At 41.3% G+C, this 25,492-nt stretch overlaps 1 protein-coding gene across 4 annotated transcripts in view; it reads right to left on the bottom strand.

The window, feature by feature from the left end:
* Positions 1–25,492, bottom strand: part of RECQL (RecQ like helicase) — a 257,768-nt gene that overhangs the window by 108,916 nt on the left and 123,360 nt on the right. For all 4 annotated transcript variants that reach the window (XM_086920504.1, XM_086920518.1, XM_086920513.1 and 1 more), the window contains exons 5-7: positions 24,950–25,056; positions 9,807–10,005; positions 9,538–9,704 (exon numbers count right to left, since the gene is read on the bottom strand). In XM_086920504.1, the coding sequence (XP_086776630.1) occupies positions 9,538–9,704; positions 9,807–10,005; positions 24,950–25,056 (473 nt within the window). The remainder of the gene's footprint in view (positions 1–9,537; positions 9,705–9,806; positions 10,006–24,949; positions 25,057–25,492) is intronic.

Here is a 25,492-nt window from a genome sequence, read left to right as displayed (position 1 = left end):
CACCGTGACTGGTTGATTGTTCTATTCTGGATAGCGATGTGGCTGGGGCGCTCACAGGGCACACATTTTGGCTACTGAGTACTTACCTTCCCACGTACAACAGAACACAAGCTCTGAACTGCTGTCTCCAGCTGGGCTGAAATAACCTCTACTGCAAAGTTATAAACTCTCAAACGTTGATGAACTCCCTATTTATGAAACATAAACGGGTATGGCAAAGAGAAAACATTGCAGCTCCCGCAGCGGTCACTTAATCCACAACTTCTGTTGAGTCCATGTTAAGTAGATTCCAACAGATTACGACACAATGAGGAGCTCGGATGGGCGTAATGTATCATATAATGTTGCTCCATGAAGATATGTTGGTGTATTTGAAGGACCCTGCATGGTCAGTTTCCCGCCCTCTCGTAGAACTTGAAATACTTTTCTTTTCTAACTTTCTTTATTTGGGTTTAACTAGGTAATGAAGTACAAATGAACACACAGTGTTGCCTAATTGCAATCACAGGTAATCTGTGAAGCTTAGCATGTAGGGAGCAACAGGCTAAATTATACGCAATGCAATCATATAGAACTCCATAAGCAGAGGCAGCATTACCTATATTCACATATTACACCCGTAGCGATGTGCAGCCCCTTTCCCCTGGAACTTTAAAGGCTTGAGAACATTTCTGCCCTAAAAATAAATTGGGGTAAACCCAAGCCTTTCCCCATTGGTGGGCTTATACATACAGAAATATACTTCCTCTGAATCTGGTTTAGCCTGGGCAATCAAGAACTCTAAATAGCTGCAGATAAACAGAACAACTGATGACGATAGTAAATGCTCAATATGGGCAGAATGTTGGCAGGGCTTGGAAACTGAGAAAAATTCTGGAAGGCATTGTCAGTGATAGAAAGATTATCTCTGTTAAAAAAAATGGTCTTCTTCCTGAGATGCCTTTATATCCTACAGACCTCTATGCGGCTCCTACCATTCAGTATGATTCTGCCACTAGGCTGACTGATGTGCTATCTGGTTTGGGCAAGAAAACACAGTTGCCTTAAATTGGCAGTACTGAAAGGTGGGATTGGTCTGCTGTATCTGTTTCATTGTCTATGCTGCATCACGGTTACAGCATGCAGTACATTCGTTGGACAATAACAATAAATGGGTAAATAACTTATTTGCTGGAATAATCCTTCATGGTGCTTTGCCAGAAGATTTATGCTGGGTAAACACATCAAAGCACAACCCGTTTTAGTTAGATTAGCGGTAGAATCTGGGAAAGAGTGGTCACTGCAGTACTGAAGAAACTTCCACTAGCCCTGATATGCCACTACGGGCAAAAAACCGTTTAAGGATAGTGATACAGACAGATCTATGGCTAGATGGCAGGAAGGAGGGTGCCAAATAGTGGAAGCAGTTTTTCCTAATGATAAATTCTTAACATTGTCTACACACACAAGAGCTTTGTGATAGGCCACCGCAAATAACACAAACTACAAGGAAGATCCGGAACACATTTCAGCGGCGCCTGCGGAAATGCCTATAATAACAGCCATATTTAGATTTTCAGGGGGTAAAGACTGATCATAAATCTTTAGTGATCTAGGATGCGGAGATACGATCCAAGGCAGAGAAAAAAGGCCAAGGAAGCAGTTAGCAATGAATTACGAGAATAAAACATCCAAATGTGGAAGATGCATTGCAAATGGGCTGGACTTCTAACATATGATATGGAAATTCCCATGGGCTGGCTTTTGGGACGGGGTGGTAGACAATTTATAGGAGTTACTCTGCCTACAAAAGTATGAAGCAATGCCTGTTTGGTATATTCCTCATGGAGGAAAACTATAAAATGAAAATGAAGGTGGCATCTTTGTATACACTGCTCCCCAAGGGACGCATAGCTTTAATACGGACCACACCCAAGACCCCTTACATTCTAGCCTGTTTCCGGTTCAGGGAAGGCATGGCTTGGCAGTTCGGGCTGGACTGTTCCCATGAGGCACAGGGTCAGACTGATTTGCATATAGCCATGTCTGAACTGGGGTGGCAGAGTGGGCTAAAGAACGGTGATGGATTAAACCCAGATCTTTTGACTGGGTGTGAGTGTTTGATTGATTCAGATGCTCCGTCCATCACCACCCCCTTTTGTACCACTTCAGACAAGATCGGCATGAAAAACATAAGAAGGTATAAGAAACGGGTGGGGCAGGGACACAGCGGATTGAGTTGAGATGTTAAAAAAAAATAATACACCCTGCTAATAATAGAACAACTTAAAGAAAATAAGCTGATAAGATGAAAAAGACTAGGTATGTAAAATGTTTTGTGACTTGTATTAAGATACTACAAAATTGGTTTGTGCTATTGTCAGCTGATTTAAAAGACAATGGATTAGAAAATGCAGATTGATGCACGATTATAGATGTTATTAATTGAGATGTGCCTGAACTTATCTAAGCTAAAGTTGAAAACGTAATAAAAAGAACTTAGAATAAAAATTATTCAGCAGAACGGCGAATGTAATGGCACACGTATGTGTGGAATAAAAACCTCACTGGTGTATCTAGGCATAGCAAAACAAATGTTTTCCTGTTGCAAAAAATAAGTAGATAGACATAACATGTCAGGGTAAAATCATTGGGAAATACTCAGTTTATCAATAATAAATAATCTATTTCCCTGCATTGAAGCTTTATGTAGCAGAGGGCAGAACTGTTTTTAGCATTATTTATTTATACATTATATTACTGAATGAAATAAAAATTGAATGCGCAGTTGAAGCAGGATCAAATCAAAAAGACCAGGATTTATTTCACTCAAAAACATCAAATTCTATCAATTCTGTAAATATCAAAATAATTTGCAGGATCCCCCTTGACTGTCCATTAATTGAAGTAGCAAACCAATAAAACATTCTCCAGGAAAGCATATGAACACATTCCGTCCATTCATTTCAAGAAAGCCTCTACATAATTCGTGATAGCGACGATTTATTACCTAATTTGGAAGAAGACTGCAAAAGAAGATTAATTGGAATTGTTCACAATCGACACATCAGACTTATATACGTATATACTAAATTTTCTCATTGAAAGGGGCCACATGGAATTGAAAAATCAAATTGAAGGGAATACTGTTTCATTTTATAATACAATTTACCAAATGCTGATTGTTCCGATATGTCTCAGGTACAGTAGTGTGGTCATCAGTGGCCCAGTTGTATTAAAGAAACGGACCAATAAAAAGAATCCTTTAACCCTTTAGCTGGCCAGAAAGTAGGGATGCTTCTTTTGTGTAATGGCATATACGTTATAGAATAAAAGGCCTACTCGTCTAAGGAAGTTAGCTAATCACTTCAGTTTCAGGAAGCATTTTAAGAACTGACGGTTCTCAGCTTAGGATGGTTTTAATGTTGTTGTTGCAGTAGGGTCAGGTCAACTGGGAAGACCTAGTTGTAGCAGCCATGCGCAGCATAAATTATCTTAACATAACTTAAATGAGAAGTATCTCATCCACTGTTACTAGTGCACCATTTACCATATTCATAGATAATTAGGGGTGAAAACATGTTTTTCTCGACAGAATGTATATACAACCACAATAAGAGTGTGCGATAGAATAAGACATACAAGTATCCACGATTTCTTTTGACAGAAGCCACATAATAGCTGGTAAGTGGAAAGAACTGAATAATTATCAGCCCAACAGGAAAAAAGAATAAAAACTGTATTTGTGTCAAGATACATTGTAATGTTTTGCCACAAAAAATATGAAGAACAATTTAATTTAAATAAATACTGATAAAGCATTAAAAAATATATTTGAATAAGAGATTACATGTGCCTATACAAACAAAACAAAGGAGATGGTATGCTTATTGAAAATTAATTTGAACACAAAAAGGTACCTTTAAGTGTATCAACTGCACATACATTGTTCCAATATCATAAAACACAATACTGTCCCTAATCCTAGAACTCTGGAAAATAGCGCTCAAATATGAAACCAGTACATGCCAATAGACCCGATTCAGGTAATGGGGAATTTTCATTATTTATTTTAAATCTCCGACGTCCCTGTCCTAAAATATTGGCATTACATGGCATTTTGCAGTTATTTGATTAAAAGCTCAAACGGAAAAAGTCAGAGGAAGAAAAAGAAGATTAGCAATCATCTAAAAAACATGAATGCACTTCGGGAAGCTCAATTTATGGAGGTGAATAATATTAGCCAAATACAGATTAGAGGCGATTAAACGAACAACAGTAAATAAGGATTGTATTTTTTCTGGCTTAATCAATTAAGTACCCATGTAATGTATTTTATAGATTGGTAATGCTACGAAAGATACCCCATGCCATATCATTCCATTTGACTTACAAAATATGTAAATAAAGTTTGACTGGAGGATGCTATTACTTTGTATTTTATCATTAAAAATTAAAAATGTATTCATATTTTTTTTAAAGAAAAATACAAAGCATTTATACAACATTTTAGGAATAGCTAATTTTTTTTTTACTAGGTATCAAAACCCAATATCTTTGAATAAAAATTGAAATTTAAAGAAGAGTCTTCAACCGCCATGCCTGAAATTTCGTGCTTATGTAAGAAAGAAAAGGCAAAATGCACTAAAAAGGAAATAAAGCACAAATGAATACCAGTCCTTTATTTTCAAAGGAGCCAAGGTCAACCCATTAGGAGTTAGTATTGGGGCCCTCGTTGTTTATATGGAAGAGGCTATGTCTAAAAAGAACAAAAGCCTGAGGCTGCCCTATTCTCTTTCTAAGTCCTTGCAATGAATCGCCCTCCGGTGTCTGCATTGTCGCACCTCTGAAAGTGTTTATGCGTTTTGACCAATGTGTATTGATCGATCACCACAGGACTAAGGCCTGGTGTTGAACGAAAAAAGAGAGAGTGATAGTCAATTATAGGTTTGGGAAATAATTATTGTTAAAAAATGACTGAGTCTTGCTCGTTAAAAAACCCACAACACTGTGAAGGGAAAAAGTACCTCAGTGGTGATTAAAATTATTTTTACTTTTTAATGAGCTGACCAAGCAAAAACGCAAATAAACTTACTGAACCACTTGGTTGCCGAGCAATGACTTTGTGGTAAGAAAGGTCATCTAGGGATATCTTAATTGTGTGGTGTTATTCTTATAATGCAGTCCTCGTCCCATACTTGTGCTTGCACTATTTTAAAGTGAATTGGAATATAAAATATGAGCTTATTGATGGGGCCCTGTTGTGTGGTCAATTCACCTTTAAATGGTCCGATTTGGCAGAATAGCAGTCGCCAGAAAATTACGTGCCAGGACTGCATGTTTTGAATGGGCAGAAGGGTACTTCCACAAAAAAAGAGCTTGCCCTCCACACACTGTGATTGTTTTGTTAATTTATCCAGCTGTTTGAGCTTGAACTTTCAGGGTCATAGACATGCCACTGTAATGCTATTAAAGTGCCTTAGATAACTAGATAATTTAGGGGTGAGGGGGTTCTATGGCAGCAGATAGATGGGAGGAGGGGGGTTATTAGCGTACATGGATTTGTAGGTCTGGCTTGTTTGTCATATGCATGCCAGTGGGGAGTGTCCAGATCGCAGGTCTCCTAGGTACCATATTCTGCATACTTCATTGTACTGGGGTCGTTTTCTTTCATCATTTCTTTATTCCCCCGAATTGGGAACTCTGTCTGAATTTGCCTAGCTTCTTCCAGCCAAAAGGATGCTTTGTGCATCATTGCCATGACAGCACCTTTGTCTTCTAAATAGGTTATTGCAAGATGAAGTATTCATTAACACTTGATTGCTAGGGTGGTTTTATTAAAATACATACATTTTATTTACATAGTTAAACATTAAGGAAAAGTTTTCAGTGTTGACTACAGTTTTTTATTTCAGGTGTTAAAGCAATATTATGTCTGGAAGTTTGCTGTTTTCAGGATAGTCTGAAAAAGTTTACTTATTGTATCTCCTCTTGTTATTGGTGCAATCTGAAGGCCTTTATAAATACGAAATTGCATGTGTGTTGTACTGTTTTAAACAATGATTTTGATTGTGGCCTCTATTAAAAACGACATTGGGCACAGTAATTCTATTTAAACCGGTATTTATGGCCAAGAAAGTAGGATTGATGTAGACGAAAAAGACAAGATCATAATGGTCATGAAGTAGATTGCTTGGCTCAGAAATTTCATTTAAACAACATATGTGGTTTTGAGCTGAAGTATCAAACTTGCTTCTTGTATTAGCAAGTTTGTTTCTTATTGCTGAGCCTCAGATTCTGCTTTATTAGATCAAAGGCTGTCCACTTTAATTATTCTACTGTTATATCAAGGCTGTGTAGGGTGATTGACTATAGATGCTGTTGACGTGCAGCAAATCCATAATGTATGCTGTGCGACCAGCTTCCTAACTTCTTGGTTTGTTTTACCAATTTAGAAAAGATGACAAGACAAATGATGTAATAACCAACCTTCTTTGACTTGCAATTACAGAAAATAAGAGTGCCTAATCTTTATATTATTGTATGTGTAGTTTTCGCCTGTATGGCTTGGTAACATTCTGAGGACTGATGCCAGTGACTAAGGCTTAGAATAGAAGGGAGATTTCACATGGATGATAAAGTGGGATTTGCACTAGGGATTAAAGTCCACATAAAGCCATACTAATTCATCTATGAGACATGTATTCTTTTTAAAGGAAAATAGGAGTTTTTAGATTGTGCAGTTCAAAAATGACATTAAAGCCGACTCTAATAATCCTCATGAAATCTGAGGTATTAAACTGCATTCTTCTAATTTCTTGTGAGAGATGTCTCCCTTTGTGTGAACCAGGCCCTTTTACTGGAGTTTTTAATTATTTTTGTAGGGTATCTTCTTGCCATGCTTTTCTTTAAGAATTCCTCAGGGTTTGTGAAATGGTCTGCCTTGTTTGTAAAATTGCTTATATCTTTAACCCCTTGCATGCGGCGCGAATTTTTGTGCTGTGTGTGCGATTTGAATAGTTAGCGGGATTCGGATGGCCCCCAGCTGTCCTCCGCACACACACACCGTGACGCATGACGGCCAGGGGCCGTCATGAGCTTGCAAGGGGTTAAGATGATCATCGTTTGGTAAATTATGCCTAAGACCTCTAGGCTGAAGGTCCTGATGCGCATGTGACTGCTCTTTTCTGTAAGCTTTGTAGGCAGAGATGTGTGCATGGCCCCATCTTCTAAATTCCAAATGCACAGGAAATTGATTTCGTCTCTGGCATTGTGTTTGACTAAGAATCCAAAGAGTTATGATTCAGTCAAATGAAGAAGTTGTTCGAGGTGTCCTCTGGGCCCAGCCAAAATGGAAAGTACCTCATTTATGTATAATTTGCAGAATTGGGTTTTGTGTTGAAAGGGTTATTACAGTAAATCACATTTTTTTCATTCTCTACTATATAAAATATGTACTATTTTTGCCCAACTCCTCATTTGCCTTATAAGGACCAACACAGTGTCGTTGAAAGGCCGGATACCAAAATCTAGGGAGTGTGACTGTTTTCGTTTTAGAAATGTTAGGGGAATCACTATTGAACAATTGTCTTTCAGGAATGCACATTAAACAGGACTAGGCAAAAGCCCCTCCAAAGAATTGTTTACACATTAAATCTAAGTAACACATTTTGAAAGGTCAGAACTCTTTGAGAAATTTTAACAATTGGTATGCTTTCAAATTTCTCAACGGAGAGAAATAATGCAACGCATTGTACTGGAGTTCATACTAAGTCTTTGAAGACATTACATATGACATTGTTTTCATACTAATTATTCCAAAACAACACACAGTGAAAATAAAAAGTAAAAATAAAATTGCATAAGGTATACAATAAATAACAGTCAAGCTGTAATGTAAGTGTAGCCATTGGGATGATTGTGTTAGACGAAAATGGTGACTTGTGACTGTGTATCGCAGAACATTACTAAGTGGCAAGGGTCTTTGCGTTTTGTGATTACGATCTGATGTTGAATGACAGAGTAAATTCCTCTCATCAAAAAATTCCCATCCATAGAACCTTGATTAAAACATATGTTTACACAGTTGGAAGTGGGACTGTGGTCTGCCACGGATAATTTTTATATTTATTTGCAAATACTATTAACATCATCTGAATGATCTTCTTCAATCAAATATACTCTTTTTTGTTTTTACTTCGGAAAGTCTTGACAAAAGTCAGCGAGAATGGAACTTGTAGTTGTGACCTTCCACTTACATACACGTGTCTGAAGCTAGTGCTCCACATGTTGGACTATCTTACTGGCTATTCATTATAGGGGTAATATTTGCTAATATTTCAAAGAAATTACAGTTTTTTTTATATATTGACGTCACCTATTGCTACATTTTGTTTAGCAGTTTGGGTGATTGGTAGAAATAACGTGACTACATATTTGGCCTGTTTTGCTCAGAGTCAGTAAATTCTGCATAGTGCATTACACAAATATAATCATTCCTTCAAAACAAAAAGTGAGCACTAGGGATGTAGACGGGACTGCATCTTTTCGACGCTTAATGAAAGACATATATTTGTTTTGTTCATGTGTTGGTGTTATTTTCATTCTAAGTCATATTTGCTTTGTAACATGAACATGTTGCAGTTGGACAGAACTATATTTTCTTGGAACAGGCCAAACGAGGCCTCAATTCTATCTTGGATTTAGGAATATACATGTTTTTATTTCTCATTGACATGGCATGCAGTAAAACATGCCCTATTGCTCTATGTTGACAAGGTTCTATGAGAGCCTTGGAGGAAGTTCTTTAGTTAAATTGTTGCTCTCCAAGGTCTCTTCTTCCTCTCTCAATGTAGGCCTGTTCATTCATAATCCTGCTACTGCTTATGTAATCAGATTTGTGCGAACATGTCCAATGACATATGGTCAGAGGAGAGTTATTATTCATTTAGAGAGTTAGTTCTAGGATGTATCATATGACATTTTTGCAATTCTGTATTATGATTTGATGATGTTTTTATACATTTCCTCACCCTATTCTGACCGTGTGATTTCCATTGCTTTCTATGATGAATTTCTCTATAAAACAAGATGTGTTTTAAGTGGAACCAAACGTTCTTTGGTCTCTTCCCCAAACTTCTATTGATGCTGTCCGATTTTCTATTGATGTACTACTACTATTGCTTTGATGCATTTTGCAGCCTTTGACTATTTTCATGATGCATCTATTTTAATTGGTTACTAAGCTTTATATTTATGACTGAAATATTATGCATATTGTTTGACTTAATATTCTTTTGCTTTCTATATTGCATTTTAATATTTTAATAAACCTTCATAGTTTCTAAATTACTGATCTCGAACCTCTGAGTCATTGCTAATTCTTATTGATTGCTATTTAAAATGCGGTTTTGAATATTATCTTCATATATTCTTAGGACAACATCATTCCTGACCTCAAATTGGGGACTTTATTTCTAACATGTCAGATTATCAGAAATAGCACTAACACAAGCCACTGTGTTTACGAATAAATTAAAGAAAAGTAGTAATACTAACCTCATAAAAAAGGTTGGGACGATTAAAAGATGCAGTGAAAGTAATGCTTTTCTTCACACACAAAATATTTTGAACATCCTTAAGAATGCTACTTGTAGCAGTTGCAGTCAGGCCAATCAGAGATGCTGAAGGAAACTGGCGCTTCAGTATGCCGAGCAATTTATAGTCTAAAGGATACAAACAGAACTCCTATTACTTTGCTGTGTCAGAGAATGTTCCACTTTAAAATCACATACACATGTTAATCATATAAAAGTAAAAAGAGATACCAGGTCTGAAGTCATGTCCCCACTGGCTACAGCAATGCACCTCATCTACGGCGACACGAGTGAGCCTACCGGCTTGGTGAGCCTTCTCCAGTTTAGACATGAACATTTTACTTTTGGCAATTTTTTCTGGGGTAACGTAGATGAGCTTCAGCTTGGAACTTTTATCTATCATTTCATTGTGAACCCATTTCACATGATCCTATGAGAAAAAAACAAAATACAAATAGTCAAACAATTTAAAACAAATCTCAGTTTCCAATCCAAATTGGGTTCATTTGCTAAATTCCCTGTTTTTCAAGTGAGAACTGAAATATATTTGGCTTGACATACAGTAAAAACGATTTAGAAAGCAGTGGCAGATCAGAAAAACGCATGGGGTCCAGCTGCACCAACCTAAAGAAAAACGAACATCAGGCCTTCCTTTAAGAGTATAAAACAATGAGTTTTTGGGGATTCATCATTATGGACATTCTAAAACAAGGTTTCCTATTTTATAAAAAAAAGGTAATAACTGAGCAAATAGTAGCCTCAAAGCATGTCATTGTGTGGTTACCAGCAATATTTAGGATTCTACTGGATTCTCGTAATGTGTAACCATTATCGGGCCACTGCTGAGATCTTAAACTTGAGGGATTCTAATCCACCGCCATTTTCTCTTTCTGAAACAAACTCACCAACTGAATAAATGATTTAACACTACTATTGAAACTAACAAGGTTTTAAAATGGCATGCTGCTCGAGATCTGCCAAACTCACACAATTCTAGAAGAGCATACTATTGGAGATCTTTAACAAATTAGTATATGTGTGTAAGAACAAGAACATAATCATTTTAGATTTTACAGGATGACAAAAACTCCATAAGGAATGGAATAGGCGACTGGAAACATGTATAGACAGCAAGGAATAATTTTCTTAAAAGTGAATTGAAAGATCAATATAGTTTAGCAGCTGCAGCTCTGCATGACCCATAAGATATGTTGATTTAGTCAAGAAGTGATACAGTACGCATGGATTCTCGCTAGTCTAACGGTACAACTGGAGAGATCGAGCACCTGAAACAAATTCTAGGAAATGTCTAGGAAACCAATGCCTGACTAATGTTGTTGCAAAGTCTACCCCTATATGGACCAACTTGTTACCGATCTAACCAATATATCCTTTATAGAGACAATACCTCCTACAGAGTTAAAAGCCCCAGACTGCTAAAATCGAATTATGCTTTGGGATAAAGTGCTGGTAAATACTCAAGCTGCCCAAATCAAATATCACTTTGAATAACACGTTTTATTTGGAGTCTATCAGACATGTTTCATGTTGGGAAACGGGATAGAGACACCCATATACATGCAATGGAAAATGGACAAACAACCATCATGCGCAAATCATGAGTTTTATAGTAGCTCGACCTCATGCCTAGTTTGGCGATGTGGGCATATACACTATGGGCAGCGTTTTTGCCCCTAGTCTCGCTAATCTGTACGTGCACCAATTTGAACAACAGCACGTGCTCGCAGACACCAACCCCCATCTGAAGTGTCTGCGAGCGTGGGAACGCTACATCGATGACATCCTTGTGGTGTGGCATGGGAATGAAACCCAACTCAAAGAATTCCATGAGTGGCTGAATCAGAAGAACCGTTATCTTAAATTCACCATGGAATATGATGGAATATGATGCATGCAGATTGGCTTTCCTAGATCTAATGATCATTGGTACATCCGATGGCCTCAGGTCGGAGCTCTATCAGAAACCGATGGCCCGGAACTCTTTGTTAAATTACCATAGTTGCCACCCAAAGTCCCTTTGGGATAATTTGCCCTACGGGCAATTTTTGCGTATACAGAGGAACTGTACAGATAAGGTATCTTTTAAAACACATGCTAAGAACCTAACACGAGATCTCTTGGACAAGGATTATCCGAAATATCTGGTGAACCGATCCAAAAAAAGAGCAGCAAACAATAATAGAGCAAGCCTACTAGAAATAGTGCCTCCCAAAGAAAAGACAGAACGAATGACCTGTGTGACGACATTTGGTACACTATCAAACCAAATCACTAGTATCATCAAAAAACACTGGGGCATTCTCAACACGGGAAAAGACAAACTGCCCGTTCCCCTATTTGCCTTCAAAAGGGGACAAAATTTGAAGGATAAATTGGTCCATACAAGACCTAGGATTGAAATCCCAAAAACGAGAGGTACTTTGTGGGAGATGCCTGCTGTAATCGGACACCATCCTTGTGGACAATGTGCGGCATGCCCCCAGACCCGTAAATCCACTACGATTAACATTGGGACAGAATATCCCTGGGAACAACGCAGGTTCACGAACTGCAATAGTTCCAACCTCATATACTTGATCAGTTGTCCCTGTGATAAGAAATACGTGGGGATGACCACGAGAAAAATAAAGACCAGGATCTCCGAGCACAAGAGCTCTATACGTTGTAACAAGCAAACGACACGAATGACCAAACATTTCCTAGAGGCCCAACATGCTCCCACCGATTTGCACTGGACAGTGCTAGAACAACCAGTAATCCCTAAACATATTACAGACATAAGCACCTTCTTACACAAAAGAGAACAAAGATGGGTGTACAAACTCCAAACTGATAGAACGGGTCTGAATGAAGACATCCCATGGATGTCGCTGTAGGCTCCTGGTATATTGTTCATTACATAAGGGGATGTAGATCCTGGGTCTTTGCGTTACAACGTTGCATACTATCAGTATGCACTTTTTCACCTACTACTGTGATTACTGTTACGCATTCATGAATACTATGCAAATGGTGGTTTACAAACAATATAAATAATATATATATAAGATCAAAGTTGGCTTTCATACTAAGAGAAGGGTCCGCTGTTTCCCTAATATCTGAACCCAACCTGAAGGCTAGTACAGGATAACGAGTAATATTGGCATCTTAAATGTTGAGATTTAATATATATCTCGGCTTTTCAAGCACTATTGTAAACTCTGGGAATAGGAACCCTTATTTCATCAAGTGTCCACTTTATATTGGGCGTTGAAACTAAAATCCGCCAACACATTATATTGCCCATTAGATCGGTCGCATATAACCATGGGCGGTAGGATCCAAGCATACAAACTACATTTCCCATCAACGGTGTAGTTCCGGCGCACGCGACGGAGAGTGTCATGTGATTTCCCCGCCGGCCAATGAGAAAGAGTTTAAATATTTTGCTTCCTGCCCGTCCAGGTACCTCCCATTGACAGCCTAGACGAAGGCGAGGAGTACCGACGGACAGGTAAGCGGGTGGGGAACGAAGGACTAACGAAATGAAATGGGCTCCATCGACCCTTCTTTACAAAGGGTTTTCAAGCTCAGGAAGGAGACCCCTTCGTAATTTAGCATTTTGTCGTCCTTGTCCCTCAGCCCAGATACCCGATAAACACACACGGGTATTTTGCTCGATTCCTTCTGCATTTTGATCGAGCGCATATACCTTCCTCTAGCCGTAGTATTAAGGTTCAAAAAATTTCAAATTGTAACATCATTGACCTTCCCTATACCGGGCTGGAATATAAGACTGCCGTAAAGTGAACAGGCTGGGGAAAGGGTGTGTTTTCTAATTGAGCTCTAAGAGAGCTCTTGCTCTTTCTCTTTCATTAGTTTTTCTCCTTTTACATTCAATAGAGCAGTGCTACATTTGTACCTGAGCTGTAGCCGGGTGAGGTGGAGAGCTCATTCCCCAGATTATGGGTGAGTGAATATAATCTTTTCTATACAAGGGATTTTTTTGCCTTGCCTTCAAGTTGATTGGTAAACAATCATTGACCAACATTGGTTGGCAAAATATGCAACATCACGAGAAAATGTTCTTTGTGTTTGAAGCTATCGTTATTAACTTTGTGCATCTTTTTGTGTGTATGTTTGTTCGTCTTTTTGGTGACCATTTGGATCATTTCGACTGGCGATCTCAGGTGATATGATTTTGATCACTTAATACACATTTAACAGCAGTAGCATATCATTGTTATGGTCCTGATGAAGCAGACAGGTATCTTGTGAGCCTATAAATCTGCAGAAACATGTCGACCTGGATTACACCTAAGTAGTTATTTGTAAACACTACTTTGCACTGTTTTTTAACCTTGGGTGTGGGTAGGATCCTATTAAAATTCTTTTTTCCACTCCCACAACCCAATATTAATTCACTTAAACACACGCTACATAGAGCACCTTTTGCACTGCTAACTATTTTTGCCCCCTGATACCAACACATAGTTTTCATTTTTACATCACTGCATCCTTCAAGCACGATTAGGACACAATCTACCTAATCCATAGTGGACTTGATTCCACTTCCTTCGGGTGAAGGATCCCAAATGATGTAGGGCGGTACAGGACGGGTATCTGATGGGAACTCAATTTTCACCAAGAACACCTTGGATTGAGGGATTGTATCCTATTAATAGCACATAGTTGTCTAGATAGCTTCATTCTGTTCTTTGACCCGTTGTTATACATGGTTTTTTCACTATTTGCAGGGACTATAACAATGCAAGGTCAATACATATTTCCCTCACACGCCCCCCTTATTGTATTAAAGGCATATACACTAAACAAATGCTTTGCACTAATTAAAAAATGAATGAATGAAAACGGTCTCTGGTCGAAGGAAAATAAAAAGTACTAATGCTGATTTACTGCAAACAAGTCCGTTACACGCTCAACTCTGACTACCCATCGAAGTGGGACAGCATCAGAGAAAAGTTTACAACAAGCATTTGCGATGCAGTGAATCTTGCAATTGTTAAAGTTAGAGCTGCTGGCGTTGAAAATAACTATGTTTTTTACTTTTGTTTTTTATCCTGCAGTGGGGTTATTATATTTGCATAGCAATATTGCCAATGGTATAAAAAAAAGCAAAAGTAAAACATTGCTATTTTCAACGCCAACAGCTCTAACTTTAACAAATGTGAGACCTATTGCATTGGTTGAAGTTGGCAGAGATGTAGTCTAAGTGGCTGATCAGGGATGGCTTTAGAGCTGGTTGCATCCAGTGGGACAATGTTTCTTGGCACCTCCAATGACCACCTCTACTGCGGATTCCCTCACTACCATCCTTTCACAACGCCCCTCAAGTCTCCATAACCATTCTCTCTCAGATCCATTTTTTTTCTTCTTTTTATTGAAATATAAAAACAAGCAAGGCATAAAACAAGTTTTACACAGTGCCAGTTCAATTAAGGGAGGAAGAAATACAATGAGCAGCAATCGATATATAGGAAGGGGAGGGGTGGGAGGGCAGGGGTCAAATGTAGTAAAAATACAATAGAATAGAATGGTCAAAATGCATGGTCAGGGGGTGGGGGGGAACATCGATGTCATCAACAGCAGGCGGTACACATATGTTTCTACGAAACTATTCCAAGGTCCACACACTCTACACCACTTCCGGGGACGGCCCCATGCTAGGTACACAGTCTTTTCCCTGAACATACACCAATCCATGTTTTCCTTCCATAAGTTTACTGTAGGATGCCTCTGGGACCCCAACAACTGAGCAATATCTCGCTTGGCGATCAAGGCCCCAAGAGATGCCCACTGAGTCTGAGCTACATTATAGTGGGTAGGTTCCCAAACGTTCAACAAGCAGCGTCTGGCCTCCGGCAAGAGAGCGATACCAGTTACTTCCTTCATGACCTCATGGACCCCACTCCAAAAAACGGCAATCTCACAACACTCCCAAATAATATGAAGAAAAATAGCAACCTGCCCACACCCTCGCTTGCATAATCCCTCCACGGAAAAGCCCATTTGGACCAAACGGGGGCCCGTGACGTAAATCCTGTGGAGGATCTTAAGTTGTACCAGTCGGAGTCTAGCTGGAATCGCGACCTCCTTGAGAGAGGAGATCGCGGATTGCCAGTCCTCATCGTCCAATTCAAGGCCGTCACTGGTCCATAAGTCCTGGAGATGTAGCAGGAGATCAGGCCTATTATTAATTAATTTCTTGTAAACAAGGGAGATAGGCTGTTGGATGGCCATGTACCCGACAGCACTATCTTCAAGTGGGGATGATTCAGGAATCACCCCGTCCAAAGGGAAGACCGACATTAAGGCATGGCGAACCTGAACGTAGCGAACGTATTCTGTGTCACCCAATTCAAACTCCGTCTTTAACATCTCAAACGATTTCACCTGGCCCTTAACCCAGAGGTCACCCACCTTACTAATACCGATAAGGTCCCATCTATCGAACCCATTGGGTTTTCACAACTTCCCAAGACTATCCGAACCAAAGAGCGGGGTCGCTAGAGTCAAGCGATCTTTCCACCCCAGGGAAGTATTAGCGTCCTGCCACGTACAAACCGCCGTCTTCCTAGGCCCAGACAGAGTCTTTACCACCGATTTTGAGTAGAGCGCCCTATATTAATTACCCCTGGGCAGTAGCCATCTATCCATAGCAAAAGCGGGATTCAATGCAGGACCATACATACCATGGTTGATGGCACCCAGTATAGCAGCCCAATAATAGCGTTTGATGTCAGGGAGAGCAATTCCCCCATCATACCAGGGGAGCGTCAATTTGGCAAGAGCAATACGAGGCCTACCGTCCCATATCAACATCCTCTGAAGGTCTTCGACAGCACGAAAATAGCTAGCGGGAACAATATCAAGAGTGTTCTGGAGAGCATACAAAAAACCAAGCGGTGAAAGCGGAAGTTTACGCCAACCCGCAACGTCCTGTTTCAATCTAGCCAGGGGTGGGAGAAGGTTCTGTTCATAACGGGCCATCGGATCCAACGAGATAAAGATACCAAGGTACTTAAACCCCGTCAGAGTCACTTGAATAGGGCAAGTACGTGGGAGAAGAGGGACATCACCAGAAAGAACGTATAAGTAGGATTTTGCCCAATTGATAATCAAACCAGAGTTCCTACCAAAGGAGGCCAAGACATCGCACAGAACCATCAATGACTTCCGGGGTGAGGTCAAATACAGTAAGATATCATCTGCGTAGAGCGAGATGTGATCCTCTAATTCAGGAGTCCACTGAATACCCTTCATCGAGGGTTCCCATCGGATCCACGCAGCAAGGGGTTCTAGGGCTAGGGCAAACAACAACGGAGACAAGGGACAGCCCTGACGAGTGCCTCTTCCGAGGCTAAACTGAGTAGAAACACGACCATTCACGACAATTTGCGCAAGGGGGTCCTCATAGAGAAGCCGCACCCAACCAATAAAACCTGGTCCAAACTCGAATTTAGCCAACGCGGCCCATAAGTATGACCATTCCACGGTATCAAAAGCCATCGTGGCATCTAACGACGCCAAGACGGCTGGCTCACGCAACGTCGCAGCTCTCGCGAGAACGCCGTGCAGACGCCTGAGGTTCAGGGCCGTATTTCTATGCGGAATTAAACCGGATGTATCAATTCACCGATAACGGTGATCAAACGATTAGCCAGCAGTTTCGCAAGGATCTTAGGTTCGGTGTTCAAAAGAGAAATCGGCCTGTAAGATGAGCACCTGTCTCTCGGTTTACCCTCCTTATGAATTACCACAATGGTCGCAAGACGTTGATCGCTGAGCAAAGAACCGCACTCACGAGACTCCATAAACATATCTCTTACATATGGCGCTATCTTGTCAGGCCGTAATTTGTAAAGTTCAATCGACAGGCCGTTAGGACCCATAGCCTTTCCCGAACGCAAGGAGCGAATCTCGAGAGCCACCTCGTCTGCGGTTATTGGAGCATCCATTTGTTCCCTTATCCAAATCAGAAAGACGCGGTAGAGCAATATCACGCAACAATAGATGTGAGTCTTCCTCTGGCCTATCCGACACAGAGGCATACACTGACTGAAAGTGATCTGCAAAACACTGAACGATCTCCTCAGGGTCAGTAACACGACAACCGCTCGCCGTCTCGAACACAGGCACCACACGACTAGCCCTATCCTTCTTATCCAGCCACGCTATCAATTTGCCTGCTTTATCTCCTACGTCATAAAGCCGTCCCTGCTGCTCTCTACTCATTGCCTTAGCTGCATTAGTAACCAACGCCCTATATTCCAACTGTTTGAGTCGCAAAACATGCGTCCTAGCACGTGTAACTTCTCGCTCCAGGCCGAGCTTAAGATCCGCTATCTCCGCTTCAATCTTAACCACCTCCTCATCTCCCAGTTTCTTAACACCTGCGATTAACGACAGGGCCTGGCCCCTAAGAACAGTCTTAAAAGCCTCCCATAGGGAGACCGCAGATGAAACCGAACCCTCATTCTCAAGAAAATATTGGTCAAGAGATTTCACCAGATCTGCACGAGTTTTAGGGTTTCGGAGGTACCACAGGTTGATCGGGGCTATGCGACCCTCCGTCCCAGGACTGGACTCCATACGAAGCCATAGTGGAGAATGATCAGAGATCCCCCGAGCAAGATGCTTTACCTCAGTAACAGAATGCACCTGTGCAGCCGGGACCAACACATAATCAATTCTAGAAAGACTACCGTGCGCGCCCGAGTGAAAAATGTACTGCCGCTGAACGGGATGTAACAATCTCCAACAATCTACCAAGCCCAGTGTGTCAATGAAAATCATGAAGCCAGTTCTGCACCCCCTTAGGATCTCTAGGTGGATGTCGATCAGCCATACCAGAAGAGACTGCATTAAAATCACCACCCAGTAGCAATGATCCCTCGGGGAGAGCGAGGACCACCCACCCCAAGTCAGCGAAAGTAGTTGACTGTAAGCCAGGGGGGACATAAACAGAAACCAGGGAAAGAGTTTGGCCCTCCCACCTACCGACATAGCGCCCCCTGTCATAGAGGACCGTTGCATCGATCTCCAATGGGAGAGAAGCCTTAATCAGAATACCAACCCCCCTGGAGCCTGAGGAAAACCCGGCATGGGCGATACCCCTTCCTATTCATGGCATTACAAGTATTACCTTTCAAGTGCGTCTCCTGAAGAAGGACCACATCTGGGGAAAGACGTTTCAATAATTGCAGCACTAGCCCGCGTATAATCCTATCCCCCAACCCATTCACATTCCAACTCATCAGTTTCAGCCCCCTACCCCCCATACGAAAGTGAAAGTTCCAGCCTCAACGAGAATCTAGCGCTTCCATCAGAAGGTATAACAATACATTGCCTTGCAAGAAAATAAAAACACACCCCAACAAAAAAAACACTCCCCCCACCAACATCCCGTTACGAACCCCCCCAGCCTGCACTCCTGCATAAGGCTAGAAAGCCACCCCAACTTGCAGTGTGCCTGTCGCCCCCACATCAAACTAAGCTACAAAAAGTAAGTTAGAGGAGGAAAGAGACCCACCAATAGCCCCGCAACCCCCCCTGATATCACAATCATTCACATTGCAGGATTAGCGAACCTCATTTCGAGGCTAACTGGGGACCCCAGAAACCAGGCAAAGGCGTCTATTCCTGTTCCATCGGTCCGCCTTCTGCTCCTCCGGATTGTTCCTCTGGCGCAGGATGATTCGGTAGAGTGTCAAGCCAGTGGGCAACTGCATCAGGCCGATCAAAAAAATAAGTGCGCTCAGCGTGTTCGATCCTCAACTTGGCCGGAAAAAGTATAGCGGACTTAAGGTCCATGTCACGCAGTCTCCTCTTTACCCCCAGGAAACCAAGTCTCTGCCTTTGAACAGATTGGGTAAAGTCTGGGTAGAAGTTGATAATAGTGTTCTCGAACTTCATAGGTCCACTCATCCGCGAAGTCTGCAGGATAACGTCTATGTCACGAAAATTGAAAATCCTTGCGATCATAGGCCGCGGTAGGGCCCCTACCTTTGGTTTACCACCCGGAACTCTATGATCTCGCTCGACCATGAAAAATTTACTCAGTCCCTTGGGTGCAAGATGGTTAACAACCAAATTTTCGACGAAGAGGTCAGCTGCAGAATCTTCCGCCTTCTCCGGGACACCAATTATGCGAACGTTGTTCCGCCGAGCCCTCCCTTCAAAATCCTCCAGACGACGGACGAAGAGATCATTGGAGGCCCTCAAATTGCGGACCTCCATCTGCAGATCAGAAACGTCACTCGTCAAACTGGAGGTCTTAATGTCCAACGACTTGACTTTCTCGTTAGTTTTCGTCAGGTCCGTACGGATCAGATTGGCATTGATCGCCACAGTGTCAAGTTTATGGGCGAGGGTCTCCATTTGTTGCCCAAGGGAGGATTTGATCCCATCTATGGTGGCCATAACGTCTTGTAGGGTCGGTTCAGTTGCCGAAGTCTGAGCATCTCTAGTATCCTCCAGCAATCTGCCCGGTCCGCTAGGAGATCCCCTAGTCTGGACTTAACGGTCCATGTTGTTGGTCTGGGTATAGCCACCCCGCCGGGTTGTCTTGAGCTTCTGTTTTTCCCCCTCTGGTTTCCCCGCCATTGCGGAGTACAGACCGATGAGAGACAGATAGACTGAGTAGTAAGATGGCAGCTCAGGAACCTCGGGCCGTAGTCCAGCGTCACTCAGGAGGGCACACTCCAGGTATCCTCTCAAGATTCTGAAAGCGGTGAGGAAAACAATCGGATGTGGCGTAGAATAGCCGACCTCGGCACTAAGGGGCCGCTTGCCGTCGAATCTCCCTCAGGGAAAGACCAAATCGAAAGTGAAAGTCATCCAGACCGGCCGACCCCACCACCTCAGGACAATGTTGTTCGACTACAGCTCGGGCACTGTGCCAACTCCACAGCCGGGCATCACGGGGGCGTAGGCTGTAATCTTCTGGGCACCACAGCTCCGGTTTCCGGGGTTCGATTCGGAATCTGAAAGCAGATCTCGCCTCACCCGTGGTTCATCTTCACGGATATGTCAATGAAGGACAAGATAGACGACAGGATAGACGTGGGAGGCTACGAGGGTCTCGGGAGCCATGTGCACACGCGGCCATCTTGGTCACGCGCGAAGCTCCTCCTCTCTCAGATGCATTTAATTCGCTTAATTGAGCCACTTATACCAGTGCAGGATGTCTGAAGACGTACATCACACAGAGACAATCAAACATAAGTGTGTAAATCAGTGTATAAGAAAGGTTACATAAGACAGAGGACTACAAGGTGTAGGTGGCACGGGTTATCCACACTGGTAGGCAGTATAATATAACCGCGCTTGATCTGGAGAAAACCAAAGTTAGAATTTAAAACCTAACACCACAGTTGGGGGTTCTCTTTAACAGTAAGAATTGATTTATATCCAAATGAACCCATTTGCAACATAAGGATAAAGAAAGACTGGGGAAAATGTTAACACTCCAGCCTATACCTTGCAATTTTCATGCAGCTCTTTGATAACAGCTAATTGCTCACTGTTCTACATTAGGATTTCAACTTATAAAGAGCAAGTAACAGTAGGATCTCTCAGACAAAAGCAGTAACGTGGAGACCTATTTACATGATGTGCACTTTGTGATCTGCGTGATTCTTTGCAATAGGAATATTAACCCTCTGCACTGCCTTACCAGGAGTAAAAACTTCAACTAGACAAAAATCCGAACTCCCTCTCTCTCCAGGAAAAACATTAATCACTGGAGTTATTTTGACATTTTTATTGTTGGCTGAAAATTGCTGGAGGCAAAGAATGCAGCAGCAGGTGCTTTTAATACCATAATATATGGTGCCCAAACTGGAAGGCAGCACCCGGTGCTGTGGCACTGGTCGCACCGTCCTAGAGCCGGCCCTGTGGCTAATCGCTTCTCTGCACGTGTACTCCTGCACACAAACAGGCCCAGCACATTTCTGCTGATGGACAAACCTGAGCAGGTGAAGCCAAAGGTGGCCAGGCAGCCTGCTCTCACTGCCCTAGCTACATAAAAATGTTGTGCGCTTGACTGCTGGGGCAGAGGCAGAACAGCTGCTCTACGTGGTCTATCTGCACATATTCACACAAGTGAGAACAGCACAACCCCGCCCCTGGTTGGTAGACAAGCAGACGTTTCTACATATCGTGGCTAGAATTGACAGTGCCAGGGCAGAGCCACAGGATGTACACGAGCGGGAGAGGCACGCCCTCTGCTCCCGGATACATTTTATGTTGGGGAACCTGCGCGCTCCGAATATTTTGTTCCTCTTGTGTATACATACTTGTGTACTCTTTCGCGTGCTTCTAGGGTGCCACCCTCTGATCTTGGGTGCAAATCATGAGTCCATGCACATGTCCGAGCTAGGATATGTCTCCCTCTCTCTAAGCACTTCTCACCTGGTAGGTACCTCGTAATGTTTCCCGTTTATACCTTTAGGTGTAGGACTTCACAGTCGTTGAGCTGATAACCAATTAATAAAAATAATAATATCTTAAAGACTAGTAGAGCATGTTTTTTTTAAAATTTCATTTCCGTAAACAATTTTATCTGTGCCCCCGTGTCTTAGTCATGGGCAAGGCAGAGTACAGTTCACCCCACAAAGCAGCAGCGTTGTTAAGATAGTAACGAGCGGCACATATGGAGCAGCCTTTTTTTCAGAATTAAAAAAAAGCCACAGCGAGACATGTGGTTTCCATTATCGCGCCTGTGTCTGGGCAAGATAATTGAAACCACATGGCGGCCATGCGGGTAACTGACACCAATAGGCCATGGGCGGAGCAATGCGCCCGCCTTTGGCCAATTGCGTGCTGTCTTTGTTAAAAAGACGCAAGCAAAGGCCAATAGCGTAGCCCAAAACAAAAAGCACACGCACGAGTGTGTGCGATTCTTAGGTTAGTTTTCGAGAGCCCCTACATGAAGTCTTCGCCAGAACAGCGCTGTTACAGGCTCGACCTATAAAAGGGTTTAGCCATCGAGTCAAATTAACCAAGAGATATTTTACATTATTTATATATTTTTAGAAAACTTTCAGCCATTGATGCTGTATATTAATTGTTTAAGGGGCACTGACACCTCTACCCTTCTTTGCCAGATGACACTGGTTGTCGATTGCTGCCACGGTTACATTCCAAGTACCAATACTTTTGAAAGTATATATAGGCAGCCTCTCGCTCATGGTATTGTCAAGGAAGTTTGGAAATACCATTTTCACAATAACACCCAAATGAATTTGTCAAAATGAGTTAACAGTCCAATCATATAAAACCAGTAACGTTAGAACCCGATCTTTTGTTGCTTTTGCCTCTCAACAAAGCAACGTGGACATGGGGAGATGCAAATGACTTTATCCTTACATAAAATGGAAAAACCTGCAACTAGAAAACGGCAAATAATAAAAAAATAAGAAGAAATATATTTTCCTTTTGTAATTACAAAATGTAAAGGTGTTTGAATCCTGTATATGGAGACAACAAATAATTGTAATGTAATCTCTTTTAGAACTCCTACAACCTAATATTAAACGAAAACAGCATTCCTTTACAAACTAAACAACCTTTGATAACCTAATAAACCAGCTCTGTGAACGAAAAAATAGGTGGCAATGAACTTTCATTCGCAGCAGCTTTAAAATCTAAGGGGGATTATATCAGGACTGGTGCAGGGATGTAAGAGTGGGTTGCAAAAAACAGTTACAAAAAAAGAACAAGCAATGGCAGACCATTAGGTTTGGCATTTTGTTAGGTCAATGGTAGAAATAGTAATACTTAGGCAACTTTGTGTTGCTCCAAGCTTTCGTAGAAAGAAAATATCCCACTATGCAGACTCGTTGGTACAACAATAAAGAAGCAAAGGGCAACTTTGTTGAACAAGCTGTATTTATAAAAAGGAACTAGAAGATGGCGTTAGTCATGTAAGCGATGAACTTACACGGCTTTAACTGGCAAAATATTGCATATTAGAAACTTTTGACAAAGGACTTATATTTTCGTTTCAGCTGCCAGAGCACTTATGTGCATGCATGTCATTACTTTGTGAACACAAAATAGTAAACCCAAAAACATGCCCTCAAGAAAGCACAGAAAAACAAATGAGCGGAGAAGGACGATTAGTGAATAGCCTTAAGCTGTCAAAGATAATTAATACTGTGCTTCTTAAACCAAAAAAGCCATAAACCAGCAATTGAAATTTCATCTTGTCAGTAAGCAAATATATCAAATGATTTCTACAGGGTCTGAACTAAAAGCTGCACATCACCACATGATGTTGCTTTTGTAGTCTAAGAAAAAACTACTTGAGTACTATCACTAATGGGAAAACCAAACGGACAATGCAACAATCTACCAAAAGGCATGGCCTTCATGGACAGCCCATTCAAGCAATGGAAAACCATGAAATCCCATGAATGCCACTCGTAGATTCGGGCTGACTCGAGCTAACTTTCTCTGTAATACATGAGATTTTTTTAAAGTGTGGGGAACATGTGGTTGCCGAGATTTCTGAAGAGATCTGTAGAGAGAACTAAAAAAGGTGGACAATGTATCGCGAAGAATGAGGGAGTGGAGAAAGGTAATGAGGAGAAGGCATGAGGAGAAAGGCAAGATTACCAGAGCAGTCTGCAGAAAGGCAAGATTACTAGATCATGGCACTGGACTGACATTAAAGCAAAGTTACATGCAACAAAAATGACAAGTTTTTAAAAATGAGATAAGGTGGATGAAAAATGAATAATTATGTTTCAACGACCATTGTCACTTTTTTCAGAGGTGTATTTAGTGAAAAGCTGAACCTGCAAGTTTTAGACCGTTGGTTTTCAAAGCTAATTAAACCATTTTTAACCTACGGCTTACTAGGATCTTCATTTATTATGCTACATTCTCTTCTTTGACTGGTTGCAAAGGCATATCACCTCTTCCACGTTCTTACACATCATTAACACCCACAACAGTTGACGCTGCCCACCTCTCCTGTACACAACTCACTTTGAATTGTTGATATAATCTTCTAAACTACTGCCCTGCAAGTATAAGCTTATTTAGCTGAAAACAAACAAGTACTAATAAATGTTATCACCATTAGCAGTTTTCTCTATTACTCTAAACTAGAAGTTAACAATATTTGACCTTTTTCCCCAAGGAACCTTCACACATCTGCCTGCCCCTTTTGTCTGCATAGGAGATGTGGCAATAGCAGAGGCATGACAAAGGGCACGATATGGAACAAATGCTGAAATAATTACTGCTTCTCTATGTGGTCACAGATTTTACACCACTGTTTAGCAGGCAGGTATAAATCAAAAGAGACAGCTAAGCAGGAGACAACCGAAAGACCCACTAACCTTACTGCTGGAAGCATTCAATGAGGTAGCAGAAATTCCAAGCTGCTCCAGGACCATCAGTTGATCTTCCATCAGCGACACCAGAGGACAGATCACAAGAGTGAAACCTGGAAAACAAGGAATTGTTTGATTTAAAATGTTCTACAATTTTAGTGATCAATATTTCATTAGATTTATCAAAGTTATTCTTAAATCTATAACTATTAAAGAAAGTCAATTTACCTCCCTTGTACTGAACTGGATGATAGAGCAATCGATTTTTGGATGATCCTCAGAAGTATCATGATTCTGAGCACCTTATAATAATGAATACCAAACTAAACCAAAAGGTCTAGATTTATTTGCACCACTGACTAAGGAGTGAAAGAAACAGCTATCTGAGAAAAAAAAACTGTGGCCATGTTCAGATGTTCTCTCACTAGTCTGCTTTGTTTGACTACAGGTAAATACTCCCAGATTAACGGAAAAGTAGAAACATACTCCTGATTCAGCTCAGCTTTTTAAGAACAATCACTGGCAAACAAACCACAGAAGGGGGATTAC

The sequence above is a fragment of the Lissotriton vulgaris genome, chromosome 1_1 (assembly GCF_964263255.1).
Source record: "Lissotriton vulgaris chromosome 1_1, aLisVul1.2, whole genome shotgun sequence".
NCBI classification, from domain to species: domain Eukaryota; kingdom Metazoa; phylum Chordata; class Amphibia; order Caudata; family Salamandridae; genus Lissotriton; species Lissotriton vulgaris.
Note: the sequence above shows the minus strand (reverse complement) of the source record. Positions and strands in the feature narration are given on the sequence as shown.